This window comes from Mastomys coucha, unplaced genomic scaffold (genome assembly GCF_008632895.1).
Source record: "Mastomys coucha isolate ucsf_1 unplaced genomic scaffold, UCSF_Mcou_1 pScaffold18, whole genome shotgun sequence".
NCBI classification, from domain to species: domain Eukaryota; kingdom Metazoa; phylum Chordata; class Mammalia; order Rodentia; family Muridae; genus Mastomys; species Mastomys coucha.
In genome coordinates, this window is record NW_022196900.1 from 75,048,029 (window position 1) to 75,064,184 (window position 16,156).

General features: G+C 47.7%; 1 protein-coding gene and 1 pseudogene across 12 annotated transcripts in view; one reads left to right on the forward strand and one right to left on the reverse strand.

Moving 5' to 3' along the window:
* The window catches only part of LOC116095752, a 40,080-nt pseudogene extending 25,199 nt beyond the window's left edge, over positions 1-14,881 (reverse strand).
* Positions 14,882-15,503: 622 nt separating this feature from the next.
* Eri3 (ERI1 exoribonuclease family member 3) overlaps positions 15,504-16,156 on the forward strand; it is a 127,768-nt gene continuing 127,115 nt past the window's right edge. For 7 of the 12 annotated variants that reach the window (XR_004121026.1, XR_004121024.1, XR_004121025.1 and 4 more), the window contains exon 1: positions 15,551-15,912. Coding sequence is in view for 6 of the 12 variants with exons in the window: in XM_031378374.1 (XP_031234234.1) it covers positions 15,778-15,912 (135 nt within the window). In the remaining 6 variants the exon portion in view is untranslated. Of the gene's footprint in view, positions 15,913-16,156 lie in introns of all 12 variants that reach the window. The other 5 variants (XM_031378381.1, XM_031378382.1, XM_031378383.1 and 2 more) reach the window with 5 other exon arrangements.

The following is a 16,156-nucleotide window of genomic DNA, read 5'->3' on the forward strand; positions in this document are numbered from 1 at the left end:
GGGTGTGGGGTGTGGGGGTGGGAGGGGGGTTGTCTCATTTGCTCCATGTGGCTGGAGTTCGGGGGCTGACTAGTGGTTGAAGAAGCCCGAGGAGACTAAAGTAGGGGGCTGGGAGGTATGACCAGAGATATCCTCCATGAACTAGGAACTCAGTCTTTGCTTGCACAGACTGGATTTCCCTTCTACTGGAGAACGGGATCTCCTGTCCTGATGATCTCTCCTTCTTTGGCATTCCACCTGCCTCCTGTCTGGTATTCCCTGGTCTCCCCTGCTCTTTCCCACTTAGCAGCATCTGCAGATTTCATTAACTTGCTACTTAACCCCTCTCACTCAGATCAGCTCTGAAGATGATAAATCAGACCCTGGGCCAGTCCCTGTAGCAGCTCTCCTCTCCACATCCCCTCTAACGAGAAGACTCTGGCTGCCCCTATTCATCACTGGCTGCCCTTTCACTCTCCTGCATCTTCCAGTCCCTCACACACGGACTGTCAGTATTAGCATGGCTCAACCACGTTGGATTGAATCCTGGAGCTAGATTTGGAGACAGTACCTAGAGCTGATAAGCTTCCTGGACCGGTTCCCCTTGACCTTGGCAGGCTGTGGGCCTTGCCTTTCCTTCCCAGTGGGCTGGCCCAAAGATAGCACTAAGGGCTACAGATGATGATTGACCTTGGCCTGGGAAAGAATGAGAAAGGCTAATGGAGTATAGAGTTCCTTCCTAGCTAGCCAGCAGGTCAAGTGTACTTGTAGGCAAGTGGGTACAGGGCTAGGCTTCAACTGGACCTATATTCTCACTCCCTTCATTTCTTTCCCAAGACCTCCCCAAGGTGTCTCTTCTGTTGCCTTTTTGGGTCTTCTGGGCCTCTGTAGTGTGGTAGAGCTAAGCCAGGATGGCAGGCAATGCCCCTTACAGACCATAGTCTATTCCCTCCCATCTTCCACTCCTGTTCCATTTCTAAGCCCTATTTGAGTATCGCCCAGTTCTTTCCTTTGCAATTTGTTTCTTCCCTATCTTCCCCTTCCCTAAACCTGAGGTTCCTTCTTCAACATCTTCCTCAGTCTTATCTCCCTCACCCCAAGCACAAGTCCCTAGCAGAGACAACATCAAGTGTATCAGAGGTCTAGCCTGTTAGTAACTCCAGACAGGTTTCTTACCGTTTCCCTTATCACCAGGCTGGCCCCTGTTCATCACTGTTGCTCACATTCTGAGGCTCTTATACTCCCCTTCCCCACCTTCATGCTCAGCCTTCATCAGAGACAATGTCAGTGACAGAACGTTGCCTGGTTCATAAAAATGCTCTGACAAGCATCTGCCATGAGCCAGAAATATGATGGCTCAGCAGATAAAGCTGCCAACCTTGATGACCTGAGCTGCTTGTTTGTTTGTTCATTTTTTTCGAGACAGGGTTTCTCTGTGTAGCCTTGGCTGTCCTGGAACTCACTCTGTAGACCAGACTGGCCTCAAACTCAGAAATCTGCCTGCCTCTGCCTCCCAAGTGCTGGGATTAAAGGCGTGCGCCACTGTGCCTGGCTTGATGATCTGAGTTTAATCCTTATGATCTACGTGGTGAAAGGGGAGAAGCAGATTGTTCTCTGACCTACACACACACACACACACACACACACACACACACACACACACACACACACACACACATACACACACAAATGTAAAAATACCAGTTGGCTGGAGAGATGACTCAGTGGCTAAGAACACTGACTACTCTTTCCAGAGGTCATGAGTTCAATTCCCAGCAACCACATGGTGGTTCACAACCATCTGTAATGGGATCTGACGCCCTCTTCTGGTGTGTCTGAAGACAGGTATAATTGTACTCAAAACTAAATAAAACACCAATTGAGGCTGGGCAGTGGTGGCGCATGTCTTTAATCCCAGCACTTGGGAGGCAGAGGCAGGTAGATTTCTGAGTTCGAGGCCAGCCTGGTCTACAGAGTGAGTTCCAGGACAGCCAGGGCTATACAGAGAAACCCTGTCTCGAAAAACCAAAAAAAGAAAAAACCCAAAAAAAAAAAAAAAAAAAAAGAAAGAAAGAAAGAAAGGAAAAAAAACCCACCAATTGAGAACGAAGTAGCATCTGGAGTTTCCCCACCCTTACCTTGTCCCTATCTGTTCCCAGGACCAAGATAATCCTGCACTCACCTCATCTGGGAGGCCCTGCCTTTGGCACCCTTCTTCTGTCTTGAGGAGGTGCCATGGGAGGTTCATTCAGCTACCCCCTCCCCCATCCCAAGTGCTTTTGTCAGGTACTATTTCTACAATGTCTTCATTACCTCCTAATTGGCCAAATCTTTTTATTTTTCTTGTTAAAGACAGATTTAAAGGAATAAGTTCAGTAGCTCAGCCATTTTCAGACCATCATTAATTTTCTGCCTTCTTATTTATTAATGGGACAACTTCCTTACTGTTTTTTGTTTGTTTGTTTGTTCCCTAGATATCTATGTAAAAGCCTGCCTTGCTCAAGCAGCCCCTGGGACCAGTGCTAACTCACTCTGACTTTGTGCTGCCTTCAGCGTCTCTGGGCGCCTCCCTCATCCTGTATCACGTCCCTCTGCTCTTGAAGCCCCTCTTGATCAAGGTTCCTCCATTCACAGCCTGCAAAGGCAGCAGTAGAGAACACCTTACATTCTCGGTCGAGAAGCTTCCTTCCCCAGGAGTCTCCTCCTTCCAGTGTGTTCACAGTCTTGACATTTAGCTGACACATGTAGTTTCATTCACTCTGTAAAACCTCAGGGAAACTGAGTCCTGGGAAACAGCAATGATTTGTCTAAGGTCACTTTGCCTAGAAGAGGGATAGGCAGGGTATAACACCCATTTTCCCTGACTCCACAGCTTAGGCATTCCTCCACGCCAGCCCACTCCAGTTATTAAGATGTGGATAAGGTTTGAGTTTGGTTTTGAGACAGTGTTTTGCTCTGTGGTCCTGCTAGCCTGGCTCTCGTGACCCTTTGACCTTAGCTTTTTTTTTCTAAGTGCTAAGAACAACTGGCATGGGCCACTTTGCCTGGCCACGGGATGACTTTTTAAAGAGAGGGAGAAACGAAGACCTATAAGAAGACAGAAGCTCAGTGGGAATAGATGTGCCCTGGGGATTAGCAGGAGTGAGCAGAAAACTGTTTACTGACCTTCAGTATCTGCTCCCCTGTCTCCTATGTCCCAATCCTCCCAAACCATCAGCTAAAGGTCTATCTAATGGTGATATCACAGACATGTAAGAACGATTGTCTTAGCACCTTTCCCATGCCTCTGAAGGACAAGCCTGTGTACCTGACTCTTTTTGGTGCCTTCCTGGTGTGTTCTGAGTTGTTGCATTTGAGTCTGATTCTCCAGGAGTCTCAGCTCTTCTCTCTGGGTGAGGAGGCTTATCATGTTGTCATTCCCAGACCTCAGCAGGTAGGGATACAGGTAAGTATCAGTTAGCATAGCCCTCTGAACCAATGGCCACTCTAGGTCTGATGATTACTCATGCACTACACTAAGCCTGGAAGGTGGGGCTTATCAGAGGGCCTTACAGATTCAGTTCTGAGCAGCATCTCTGCTGTTCCTGGATGCAGAGCCTCTGATTTCTCACTGTAAATGAAAGCTAATGAGCCTTATAAGGTTTTCAGGAAGAAGATAAGAAAGAGAACACAGGGCAGAACCATCCTGCCCAATCTGGTTCCCCAGTCTCCTCTGGCAAGCAGTATCCCTGATGTAAGTAGCAAGTGAAGGAGAACTCCCTTGGGGCTGAGCCCTAGGAGCTGTGTTTTTACACTAAAAGACCTTGTTTCTTGTCTCGTCCTGGTCATAACCCTGCTTAATAGAGACATTAAGATGAATGATTGAGGCTGCCTCTCACTGCAGTGGAAGGAGGGGCAGCCTGGCTGACCCTGGGCAGAGGGGACACTGTGGGATGGGGTTAAGGTGGGAGGGGAATGCTTCCCTTCCCACACTGAGTCTCAGTCCTGGAAGCACTCTCTAAGTGCTGCCTGCTGCCTCTTCCAGCCCGTTCCCCTATTGAGCATCTCCAGCCTCCTGCTGCCTCCCAAGCATAAAGGAAGGGACAAATCAAGCAAGATACCTGGTGGTCATATAAGAGATAATGGTGCATTTGGCTTAAACAGGATTTCCAAGGGTTTTGGTACTCAAAGATTTTTCCTATTTTAAAAAAAAAATTTTTGTTTATTTCTATTTTTGTTATTTACTTTTAGTGTATAGCCAAGAGTGATGGAGCATACCATTAATCCCAGAACTCAGGAAGCAGAGCCAAACAGATCTCTGTAAATCAGAGGTCAACCTAGTTGAAAAAAACTGCAGGTCAGAGAAGTGAGGCCATTTCCCCAAGATGACCTGCTAGTAAGCCATGGAGTTGGACTATGAACCCAGGCAGTCTGATTCAGAACCTGTGTTCATGACTCTGTCACAGCTCACTGCCTCCAGGGTTACACATCGACCTAGGTTGGAATTGGGAGGAGGGTAGGGGAAGACTGAGGTTTTGAGTCAGGGGATTGATTTAGAGGTCAGAGAAAACAGTTGGGGATAAACAGGCTCATCTCTGGATAGGGCTGCAGAGGCCGTTGAGCCCCAGGGAGCCTAGCTGAGACAGGCCTCATTTAGAGTGTTTATGACAGGCCTGGCAGAGGGCAGCACAGGAGAAGCTGCCTCTTGTGAGGTGACACCAAACATTCTTAGACAGGAATATGCTTTTTTTTTTTTTTAATTCCCCGAGCGCCCTTACCTGGCACTTTTCTGGAGATGAAAAGTAGTTAATAAATGGCTTTAAGGTAGAGATGCTAAAAAAAAAAAAAAAAAACTGTAGTGCCACAGCAGTCTCCAACCAGAGTACACAGGCAGGAAAAGGTGCCGGGCCTGCTGACATGAGTGGACACAGGCCGGAAAAACCAGACTGGAGACACAGTACCACCTGAAGCATGTGTGAGCAGGCTGGATAAGGGAGGCCAGTCTTTGTACACACATGCTGTCACCTCTCCCTGTACTTTTTTTAAAAATGTGTTTATTTTTATTTTATGTACATTGGTATTTTACCTGAATGTATGTCTGTGAGAGGATGTCAGATCCCATTGCACTGGAATTACAGACCATTGTGAGATGCCATATAGTTGCTGGGAATTGAACCCAGGTCCTCAAGAAAAGCAGCCAATGCGCTTAACTGCTGGGCCATCTCTACAGCCCCATGCCTGTACTTCTTACCAAGGAGTAGGGCAGAGGGAGGCTCCCTCATAACCTTCTCTTTGCCTCCCTTCAGGCCTCTAGTAAGCAGTTCTCAATCTGTGGGTCGGGACCCTTTGGGGGTGTCAAGCAATCCTTTTACAGGGGCTGCATAGCAGATATTTACATTAGGGTTCATAACAGTAGCAAAATTACAGTTATGAAGTAGCGACAAAAATAATTTTATGGTTGGGGTCATCACAACGTGATATCAAAGGGTTGTAGCATGAGGAAGGTTGAGAGCCACTGCCTACTCCTCCAGGTGGACTGAGGGGTACCGGTGCCAGCTTCTCCAAGGAACTTGTTAGAAATGCAGACTCACTGATCACGATTAGCATCTAAACAAGGTGACTGGAACAAGTGCCCATTCAAGGCTAACACAGGACTGGCCTCATTATTCCCTAGCTTGGTTCTCCACAGCTGTTCCACAGAATCAAATCCAAAAACTTAAAGATTGTTTTATGTCGGGGCTGGAGAGATGGCTCAGCGGTTAAGAACACTGACTGCTCATCCGGAGGTCCTGAGTTCAATTCCCAGCAACTACATGGAGGCTCATAACCAGCTGTAATGGGATCTGATGCCCTCTTCTGGTGTGTCTGAAGACAGCTACAGTGTACTCACATATATGAAAAAAAAAAATGTTTTATGTCCCAGCTACAGGAAGGATCGCTTGCACCCAGGAGTCAGGAGTTACAGACAGTTGTGGGCTGCCATGTGGGTCCTGGGAATTGAACCTAGATCCTCTGGGAGTGCACTCAGTAAGCCATCTCCCCAGCTCCTAAATTTTCATTTTAAGTTAGGGGTCTCACTAAGTTGTATAGACTGTTCCTGTCCTTGCAGTTGCTGTGTGTCTCAGGCTAGCCTTAAACTTGGGATGCTTCCGCCTCAGCCTCTCAAGTGCTGGGATTACAGGTTTCTCTGTACACTTAGCTCATGTTATTTTCTTTGCTTAGGATGTCCCAGCCTCTTCACCCCTCTATTCTCTTTTCATTGCCCTAGGAAATTCCTGTTCAACTCTTAAGATTGGACTTAGATACCATCCTTCCAGGCTGCGCTAGGTACCTCACTCATCTTCAAATCCTCGATATGACAATGGCTTATGTTTTCCTCGTTACACTTAAGCTTTGTGAAGGCAGGAGCTGTTTTTATTGTTCAAGCCCTCGTCCTGTGCTTTCAAAGAGCCTGACACAAAGCAAATATATAGTTTATAAATTTGACTGAATCTTGAAAAATTGATTGGAGTATACATTTGGCTGGAGTTCTTGGAGGAGACATTTCAGGATGTCCTCCTAAAGTCCTTCCTGGGGTCTCACCTCCCAGAGGCAAGGCTTGCTGAGCAAGCTCCTGCCCTGTGGAGTGGTGAGTGCTGCACAGGGTGGGACAGCAAGGCGGGCTTCCTGGATGGGGAAAGCACTCCCAGTGGAGGAGAGAGAAACCACTGCTACCGAAGGCTTGGAGGCCCCTCATGCAAAGTACCTTCATGGACAAGAACTATTCCTTCAGCTAGAGGAGAACTTAAATAAGGAGGAACCAGCATCGTAAGACAGGACTGTAAACCACACTACTCAAGATGCTGCTGAGGCAGGAGAATCACAAGCTCAATGCCTATTTAGGTTGTAGAGAGAGTTCAAAGCTAGCTTAGGTAACTTCGCCAGACCCTGTCTCAAAATGCAGAAAAAGTAAACAGGATCGGAGTTGAATGGTCCAGCGTTTGACTAGTATGAGGGACAGTCTGGATTTAATTCCTGAAGAAAGAAATGAAAAGAAAGTAGCCTGGAAGCCCAGATAAAGCTTGGTGACAGAGAACTGGACAGAGGAGCTTTGAAGTCACAAAGGGTCCAGCATAAGGATGAAGTCCCACCAGCCTGAGAGAGAAGGGGAAGGCAGTGGCAGCAAGAGGACCCACTCACTACATCCCAAGGCACCGGATGATGCAGTGAGGGTCTCTGAGAGTTTGAAGCTCATATGGAGAATTAGGCAACGTCCCCTGACCCAAATGTCTAGCTGAATCTAGTTACCTGGGGGCTATAATTTGCTCTGCATCTTGAGGCTGTTTCATGAAGATCAGATGTGACACATTGTAACACACCTATAACTGGATGTATTCTAGCCTGGCTGCAGTAGGAGTGAGTGACAGCCCAGTGGGCCCTGTGCTACAGGAGAGAGCCAGCATAGCTTGAAAGATAGACTGAAGGCAGAGGAAAGAGGAGTTCAGCAGGTTGAGCTGCTTCTGGAGTGCAGAGGGTTGAAGGAGGATTGTGCCTCTGGCTCAGCAAATGACTCTTGAGTAAACTCCTCTGGGAGGTGAGACCGCGGGAAGGGAGGTTGGCCTGGAGGAGTGGGGAAGTGCCATCTATCTTGGCTATTTCTGCTGGTAGTGGATGTGCACAATGAAAAGGAAAAGCATGGTACAAATAAGTGGAAAAACTCAAGCAACATTGCTGTGGGTGCCATGTCACCCTAGCTGAGTGGCAAGGGGGTGTGTCACTCTCCTACTTTCCAGAAGGGTGTCATGTCCTCATGGCAGCACAAAGACTGAGCACATGAAGCACAAGCATTCAAGGTCAGTTTTGTGAAAGCCTAGGTGATAGATGTCAGTGGCACCCTAGGTGATAGATGTCAGTGGCACCCTAGGTGATAGATTAGTGGTCCCCTAGGTGATAGATCAGTGGTACCCTAGGTGATAGATACTGGTGGTACCTAGTAGCTTGTGCTGATGGGCACACTGGTGGCTTGGGGGTGGGAGAACCTGGCCAGGGATTGGCATTTCTCCAGGAGCAGGTGGGAGCCTAGAATTAGAAAGACAGTGAACATAACCTGACTCACCTGTGCTGCCAGCTAGCATAGATGGCAAGCCTGGGAACCTTTGCATGTAAGACAAACTACAAGGGAGCACAGGGACTAGCCACTAGGAGGCAGCCATTAGTGGATGGTTTTTGGAAAGACAAGAAATGTTGGCCTGGGAGTGGGAGGGAGGAGCGGAGTTAGCACCTCTCTGAAGGGGCCAGGGTGAGCAGTGCTGAGTGATTGGTAAGAGGTAATCCCCAGTAGGTAGCTGGAGAGAGTGGAATTTGAAGCTGAGACAGGAAGAAGTAAAAGTGGAAGTATGGATGGCTGATGACCAAGGTCAAGACAAAGCATATGGTGACTACTACAATCACTAAATCCCTACTATGCGCTGATTGGCACCGTGAGAGGTGCTTTCTTCATTCTACTGCAGGCATTATCTCCATCTTATGGCTGAGGGAGCAGACTCAAAGAGGCCGTTTTTACTCATCATCAACTGTATACACAAAGACAACTCTAAAGAGGAAAAAGACACAGTCTTTCTCCTGGACGATCTTAGAACACTGGGGGAGGGAGTCCCCAGACAAGCCATTTACTTCAGAGAGAAGCTTAGACGAGAGGACATAGAAACACAAGGTACCTTGAGATCACAACGAGGTTCCCAAAGACACAGAATCAATAAGCACTGGGGCCAGAATTCAAGCATGGCTGGAAGCCTCAGTCATAGTCATAGTTCTGGGGAGGGCAATGGCCCTGGCTGCTGGCAGCTGCTGTTTAAGAACAAGGAAAGAACACTGAGAATTGGGATGTGGCATGGCAGCTTAGTACAAAGCTAGAGAATGCTGGTACTCTCAAGCTGAGTGGGCCTAAAGACCAGCACTGGAACAGAACTTATTCTACAACCTAGAGGTGCCCATAAATGCCAGTGAGTGGTTTGAGCTATGGCACATATCGAAGAGCCATTGGAGTAGGAAAAAACAGGTTGTTCTTTAAGGATGAATTGAGAATAGAGATCAAATATTAATATTGAGAGGAGAGGTCATGTTGAAAATGGCAGTGGGCATGCCATAATGAAACCACGTGACCCTTGTACTGCTATCAGAACTTGCCTACTTTCTAGGATCTATCATCCTGAGTGTGTGTCTGTGGTTCTGTGTGTTCGGGCACATACATGTTTGTGGATGTGACGGCCAGAAGTCAACACTGGGTGTCTTCCTCAACTGCATCTCCACAATATTTTTTGAGACAGGGACTCTCACTGAACCTGGAGCTCAGCAATTTGACTGGATTAGCTGACCAGCAAAACCCCAGGAGCTCTCCTGCCTTCTCAGCTCTAGGATACCAATATACTGCCAACCCCAGCTTTTTAAGTGGGTGCTGGCTATTGGAACATAAGTCCTCATGTTTATATGGCGAGCCTTTTATTGACAGAGCCATTTCTCCAGCTCCGTCATCTTCTTTTTATTTCAGTTTAGTCTAGTAGATCTTGGCAGGGCAGGATTCCTTATTAGAAAGTGCCTCCTTTGCTTTCAAACTTTGCTCTTTCTTCCCTCCATAGAATGCCAGATCTGAAAGGTGTTTGGGACCCCAATTTTTTCTGGGGGTTCTCTGCTTCTGACTAGCTCAGGCATAGGATAGGTGGGGCAAGGCTATGTGCATCATGATTTTTTCCTAGGTCAGTGGGGAAAGAGGGGGAAATCAGAGGAGTCATGTAGGCTAAGGCAGAGAAAACACAGAGAATGGAGCAGCACAGGGAACAGCCTTCCTGGGCTCCATTTGGTTTCCCATTTAAAGGGGGAGGCTTAGCTAGGCAAGAAGAAAAAAGGCTAATAAGAAAAATATTAAACTGCAGTGTGTGTGTCTCCAGGGACTTCCTGTTGCCATGACTGACCTCCTGGAGAGCGCCATCCGTCCCCAAGCATGGCAGCTTTATAGGCATTTGTAGGCCTGCAAAGAACACCAATTTGCTGCTACAGTTTGTTTTGATAACTGAAACTTTCAATAAATCTATATTAAAATCAAAGAGAAAATTAACTGGGCCCTGGTGAGGGGCCCAGAGATAAGGGAGCACATTACCACCCTGTCCTCCACTGCCTCACATCCATCTCTTAGTTCAGATTCGGGTCACCAGGGAGATGAATGGTACAGGCTTATGGCGAACAAGCATGGGGAGAGCGGGAAGAAGAGGGAATGGTCAGGTTCAGGCCCCACAGATGATCCTGTAGAAGACGGTCGGCGGGGAAGAGAAAGAGGTAGGGGGTTGTGGTCAGGGTGGGAAGAGGAGTTGGAGAATACGGAGTAGACAAGAAAAGTACCAACAGCCTCCATGTACTGAACTCTTCAATGCCATGTATTAGGCATCTTGGGTTTAATTCTAACAACAGACGTCAGCGCTAGCTCCACTGTGGAGATGCAAATACAGAAACCTGGAGAGTTATTTGATTTGTCTAAGGTCATAGCCACAGCCAGGGCTCAGACCCTGGCTTTCTAGGAACCCACAGTCCTTATAACTGTACCATGTCATCCTGTGCAGATTATAGGGACTAGATGGTGGCAGCAATTATTCCAGCCTCTGGATGAAGGGATTTTAGATCTAGCCTGGGTTCTCCTAGCTATGCTGAGTTGGAGGCTGCCATGCACCATCATCTGGGTCAGCATTCTCTGCCCTTTTAAGGTTTGGTTAAAGTCTCTTGTGTGACTTTTCCTGGAGAATCTAATAAGAGGATTTCTGTTTGCCCTAGATATGGAGGGTAATGACACACCAGAGAACCAATTCTATCCAAGGCTTGCTTGATGCACCAGTGAGTTTATTGGGGGTTATTATACACCAGAGCATGAATGGGGAGTTAACTTGGAATAATATGGAAGGTTTAGGCAGCTGTCTCACCTATCACCCTACCCCAGCTTGGGTAACTACTTAGGAACACTATGTCACTCTAATACCCCTTGGGCAACTTAGGGGCTGTTTCACAATCAGAGAGGACTCTATTCAGCAGTTGCGTACCTCTCTCACATAGCCCTGGGGAGGGGCAGGCCCTGGAGAGTCCTCCCCCATTTCTCCAAGTGGGAATGCTTGCTAGGAGCCCAATCTCATGAGTGCCTTGAGTGGGTAATCCCAGAAGCTCTGACTCAAAAGGAGACTAATCATAGACACCCTTGAGGCAACAGCCACACAAGGTCCCAGTTTTGATGTCCATTTTGCTGTTTTTTTCCTTGGTGGCTGCCTTGTCCTTTCTTGGGATCTTCTTTTTCATTGGTCTTGGTCCATTGGCCCTGAAGCCAGGAGACTGTCCGGGATGAACCTGACTCAGTTCATCTGCCATCCCATCTAACCCTGAACCCAGGGCCACCTGTTAGTTAGCAGCCCACGTGCCATTCTTGTCCACTCATCTGGCTATTCTGCCCTCCTTTGGGAGTGAGGGTTAGGCTCTACTGTGCTCTCTGTGTTGGGGTTGCAGAGATACCAAGTGATCAAATCAGAGGCTTTAACACAGTTTTAAGTCTCAAATGTGCCGCTGTTCTCTATGGTGTGAGATCTGGCATCCCATTAGCTAATGGAATGATGGGGACTACCTTTTTCCTTTTCCCTGTTTCTCTCTCTCAATCCCCTCTGCTATCACCTCCTCTTCCTCTTCCTCTTCCCCCTCCTCCTCCTCCTCTTCTTCTTCCTCTTCTTTCTCCTCCTCCTTCTCTTCTTTTTGTTTTTTTGAGATAGGGCTTCTCTGTGTAGTGCTGGCTGTCCTGGAACTTGCCCTATAGACCAGGCTGGCCTGGAATTTAGAGATATCCTTCCTCTGCCTCCCAGGTGCTGGGATAAAGGACATTCACCACCACACCCAGCTTTTTCTCTCTGTTTATAATGTTCTATATCTCCTATCTGAGATAGGATCTGCTAAGAGAAACTGTTTTCTTTGTTATCCTGCCCAACTAGGAAACATACTGCCTTGTATATTCAGCCCCTCCTGTCCAGCCTCACTTCTTTCTTCCCGGGGCTTAGGCTTCGAAGTTAAGTCTTAGTATATAAGCTTAGTCACTGGATCTGCTTTATTTTCTAGGATCCAGCTGCTGCCACTTCCTCCTCCTCTCCTTCTATCTCTTTCTCTTCCTCCTCCTCCCCTTCATTCTTCTTCTAAATGTATGTGGGTGTTTTGCCTGCATGGAAGTGTGTGCACCACTTGTATGTAGTGCCTGAGGAAGCCCAAAGAGTGCACTAAGTCTCCTAAAGCTAGGGTTATAGATGGTTATGAGCTGCCATGTGGGTGCTGGAATCAAACCCAGGTCCTCTAGGATAATCCTAGAATACAGATTCTTAAACTGTGAATTATGAGTCCAAATGGGGGTAATATAATAGATTTCTGAGAGTGGGGGATACACAAACAAAATAGCAACAGTAAAAAAGTTGGGATTTCACTGCAGCTGTGGCCTTGAACACACAATGTACAACCTTGCACTGTGCTTGTTGGCATGGTCTCTGCTTCAGTTCCTGCCTCCAAGTTTCTGCCTTGAGTTCGTGCCCTGAGTTTCCTTCATGCTGGACCATGATTGAGATGTGTAAACCAAATAAATGCTTTCCTCCCCACATTCCTGTTGGTATTGGTGTTTTATCACAGCAATAGAAATCTAACTAGAACAATACATTTTTTGCTACCACTTAACACCAACAAATGCTATATGAAACCTTAGCTCACATTCCAGGCTACTGTATGTTATGGCCTATAGTGTTCTTATTGCATATGTAAAGTATGGTGCTCTTATAGAAGCATAATACTTTAATTATGGGAAACAATCAGCTGGGCAGTGGTGGCATGCACTTTTCATCCCAGCACTGGAGAGGCAGAGGCAGAGGTAGGCGGATCTCTGTGAGTTTGAGGCAAGCCTGGTCTACAGAGTGAGTTTCAGAATAGCCAAGACTATACAGAAAAACCCTCTCTCTCTTTTTTTTTTTTTTAGATTTATTTATTGTTATATGTAAGTACACTGTAGCTGTCTTCAGACACACCAGAAGAGGCTGTCAGATCTCATTACGATGGTTGTGAGCCACCATGTGGTTGCTGGGATTTGAACTCAGGACCTTCGGAAGAGCAGTCAGTGCTCTTTCCCGCTGAGCCATCTCACCAGCCCAAAACCCTGTCTCAAAAACATTTTTTTTGTTATATTTTTGTCATTCTTCCATAGCATGTAAATGTCAAAATAGCCTATCTTTGGATTGTATTGTGTTAGAATGTTTGATTTTAAAAATTGTTGTTTGAGCCGGGCAGTGGTGGGGCACGCCTTTAATCCCAGCGCTCAGGGGGCTGAGGCAGGCGGATTTCTTTTTTGTTGTTGTTTTCTTTCGAGACAGGGTTTCTCTGTGTGGCCCTGGCTGTCCTGGAACTCACTCTGTAGACCAGGCTGGCCTTGAACTCAGAAACCCACCTGCCTCTGCCTCCCAAGTGCTGGGATTAAAGACATGCACCACCACCACCTGGCTCAGGCAGCTGGATTTCTGAGTTCGAGGCCAGCCTGGTCTACAGAGTGAGTTCCAGGACAGCCAGGGCCACACAGAGAAACCCTGTCTCGAAAAACCGAAAAAAAAAAATTGTTGTTTGAGTGGCTGACTTGAATTTTATATGTATATTTAAAAACAGAATCACTAAATAAATTTTCAGTCATCTCTGAAATGGTGCTAGACATATGTCCTGGTTGCTTTTTGGTCCACTTGAAACAAACTAGCACCATCGTCAATTGAGGAGCCACAGTTGAGACGATTCCTCCCTGGGGTGATCTGTGGGAAAGTCCTTCCAGCATTTTCTTGGCTGAAGATTGGTGTGAGCAGTGCCACCCTGGGAAGGTGGTCCTAGGGTAATAAGAAAATAGCTGAGCAGGCCACCGGAAGCAGCGCTCCTCCATGGTCTCTGTTTCAGTTCCTGCCTCCTCTGGGACCTTGAGCGTCTGCCTGGACTGCCTTCAGCAATAGACTGTGATACATAAATGTAAGCAAAATAAACTGTTTCCTTTCCAAGTTGGGTTTTTTTGGCCATGGTGTCTTATCATAGCAATTGAAACTTGAAAGAAGACACCCTCTTATGGCTTCTTAGCTGTCTTACTTTTTATATTATCTTTTCATTGTCTATCCCTTCCATTTCTTCTCCAATAGAAAAGCTCCTTGAGGATACAGGTTTTGTATGTCTTACCACGTAACCATCAGCAACAGACAGTGCCCAATTCTGAAGTATAAACACATATTGACTAATGGGCCAACCTAGGTTAATGTTTATGTAATGATAAGAGGAGGGAGCCCTCGTTTCAGTTCCAAGAATTGGGGAGAGGCAGTCATGCCTCTCCTTTTCTCAGTTGGGGATGAGTGATATCTGTCTCTGATGCAGTTTATTCCTTCATTTGTCAGAAACACTTTATTGTATAGCTGCTCTATGCCTGACATCATACTGTGTGTAAGCCATGCAGCATGAACAATATGGAAATAATATCTATCTTAAACGAGTTTTAATTCCTGGGAGAGAGATGGCAAGGAGACAAGACAATTGAAAAGCACTATGATCAGTTCTGTAGGTTCACAGTAGAACCATCTAACCCATTATGTGCATGAGATTAAAGAAAGCATTCTCTGATATGGGGATTACAGGCATTTTCAGCTCAGGCAGGAACCATTATATTAAGATCTCAGAGGTGGCAGGGTCCAGAACTGATATTAGCTGTCTTAAGGGAAAATAGAAGGTGGCAGACAGAGGAGCTTGGTAACTGAAAATGGCTCCTAAGATAGATCTGACTGAGAGGCTGTCAAAATCACCAGTGGCTTAAGACTGATGCTTCCCATTTCATAACGTGGATTCCCAGAGAAGCACAGCTAAGATGGAGACACTCACCCATCGCTTTAGGTGAAGTTCTCCTCAGCTGCCTGGAGAGACTGTAAAAGCCTACTACAGCTATGGCCAGAAACCTTGTTAACCCTGACAGTTCCTCTGAGGGCCTCAACAAGCCAGAAGCTTCTTCCTTAGAGAGGTCCTTCAGAAATCTAAGCATTTTCTTTTTAGCCGAATTCGCCTCCCTTCTTTCCAGATTTCCCTCAGGCCCGCATCAGAAAGTAGATAACGATTACTTGTTGACAATGAATCACAGAAAGTGTCGCCTAAAGAGAATGTCTCCTAAGCCCATACTCACCGAGTGCCTACAGTAAAGGTGGGGAAAATAAGCAGAGCATCTGGGTCATTCTAGGCCTGACGAAGTTTTAGGATTTTTTTTTATTATTATCATTTATTTATTTTTAAGAAAACCCCTTTCACTGTTTAGAAGTGACCCTCCCCTTCTCTTTTGACTACGTGGCTCCTCCAAACTACAAGTCCCATAAGGCCCAGAGCCAACGGTCACCATCTTGACACACCTTAACGCGCATGTCGGTGGGAGAGAGAGCGTTTGGAGAGAAGAAACCCCGCCTTATTCCAGCTCATTGGCCAAAGGCGCTAGCAGCGGGCTCAGCGGTTGGCTACCACGCCCGCCCGTCCACCGCGTCGGTCGGGGTCAGAGTGCGCGGAGGTGAGTCGGTGTGTTGTGGACTCGTGGTGCTGGCTGCCGCTGTTGAGGCGGCCTGGAACGGGCTGTGGGGAGCGGGCGGAGCTGGCCCTGCTTCTGCCTGGCCAGCGCCGCAGGCGGCGCGGGCCGTGCCCGCTGCCGTCAACTGCCCGGAGCGTCTGCTGAGGCCGAGGGAGACGCCGGGGCCTGCACCTGGAGAGAGCCTGCCGTGCTGGCCCGGAGGAGGGGGCGTTGCCATGGCGACAGCCTCTCCGGCAGCTGACGGGGGGCGGGGGCGGCCCTGGGAAGGAGGGCTGGTCTCCTGGCCCCCTGCCCCTCCCCTTTCGCTTCCCTGGACCTGGATGGGCCCGAGCTGGGGGCAACACCCTGGGGTGGGTGAGATTGAGAGGGCCCCCAGCTTGGGCCCTGGTTAATGCATGCGAGGTGTGGGTCGTGGCGCGCACACTTAAGGAGCCTGGGATTCTGGCCTGGTGCTCACCCTGGATGCACGTTGTAACTCTTGGCGAAGGGGTAGCTGGGGAGGGCGGTGGGGGAGCTCGGCTTTGCAAGAGAGATTGGGTGAGTGGATGAAAGGGCCTGGTTTGAGATTACTGGAGAAGAAGAGAGGTTTGACCA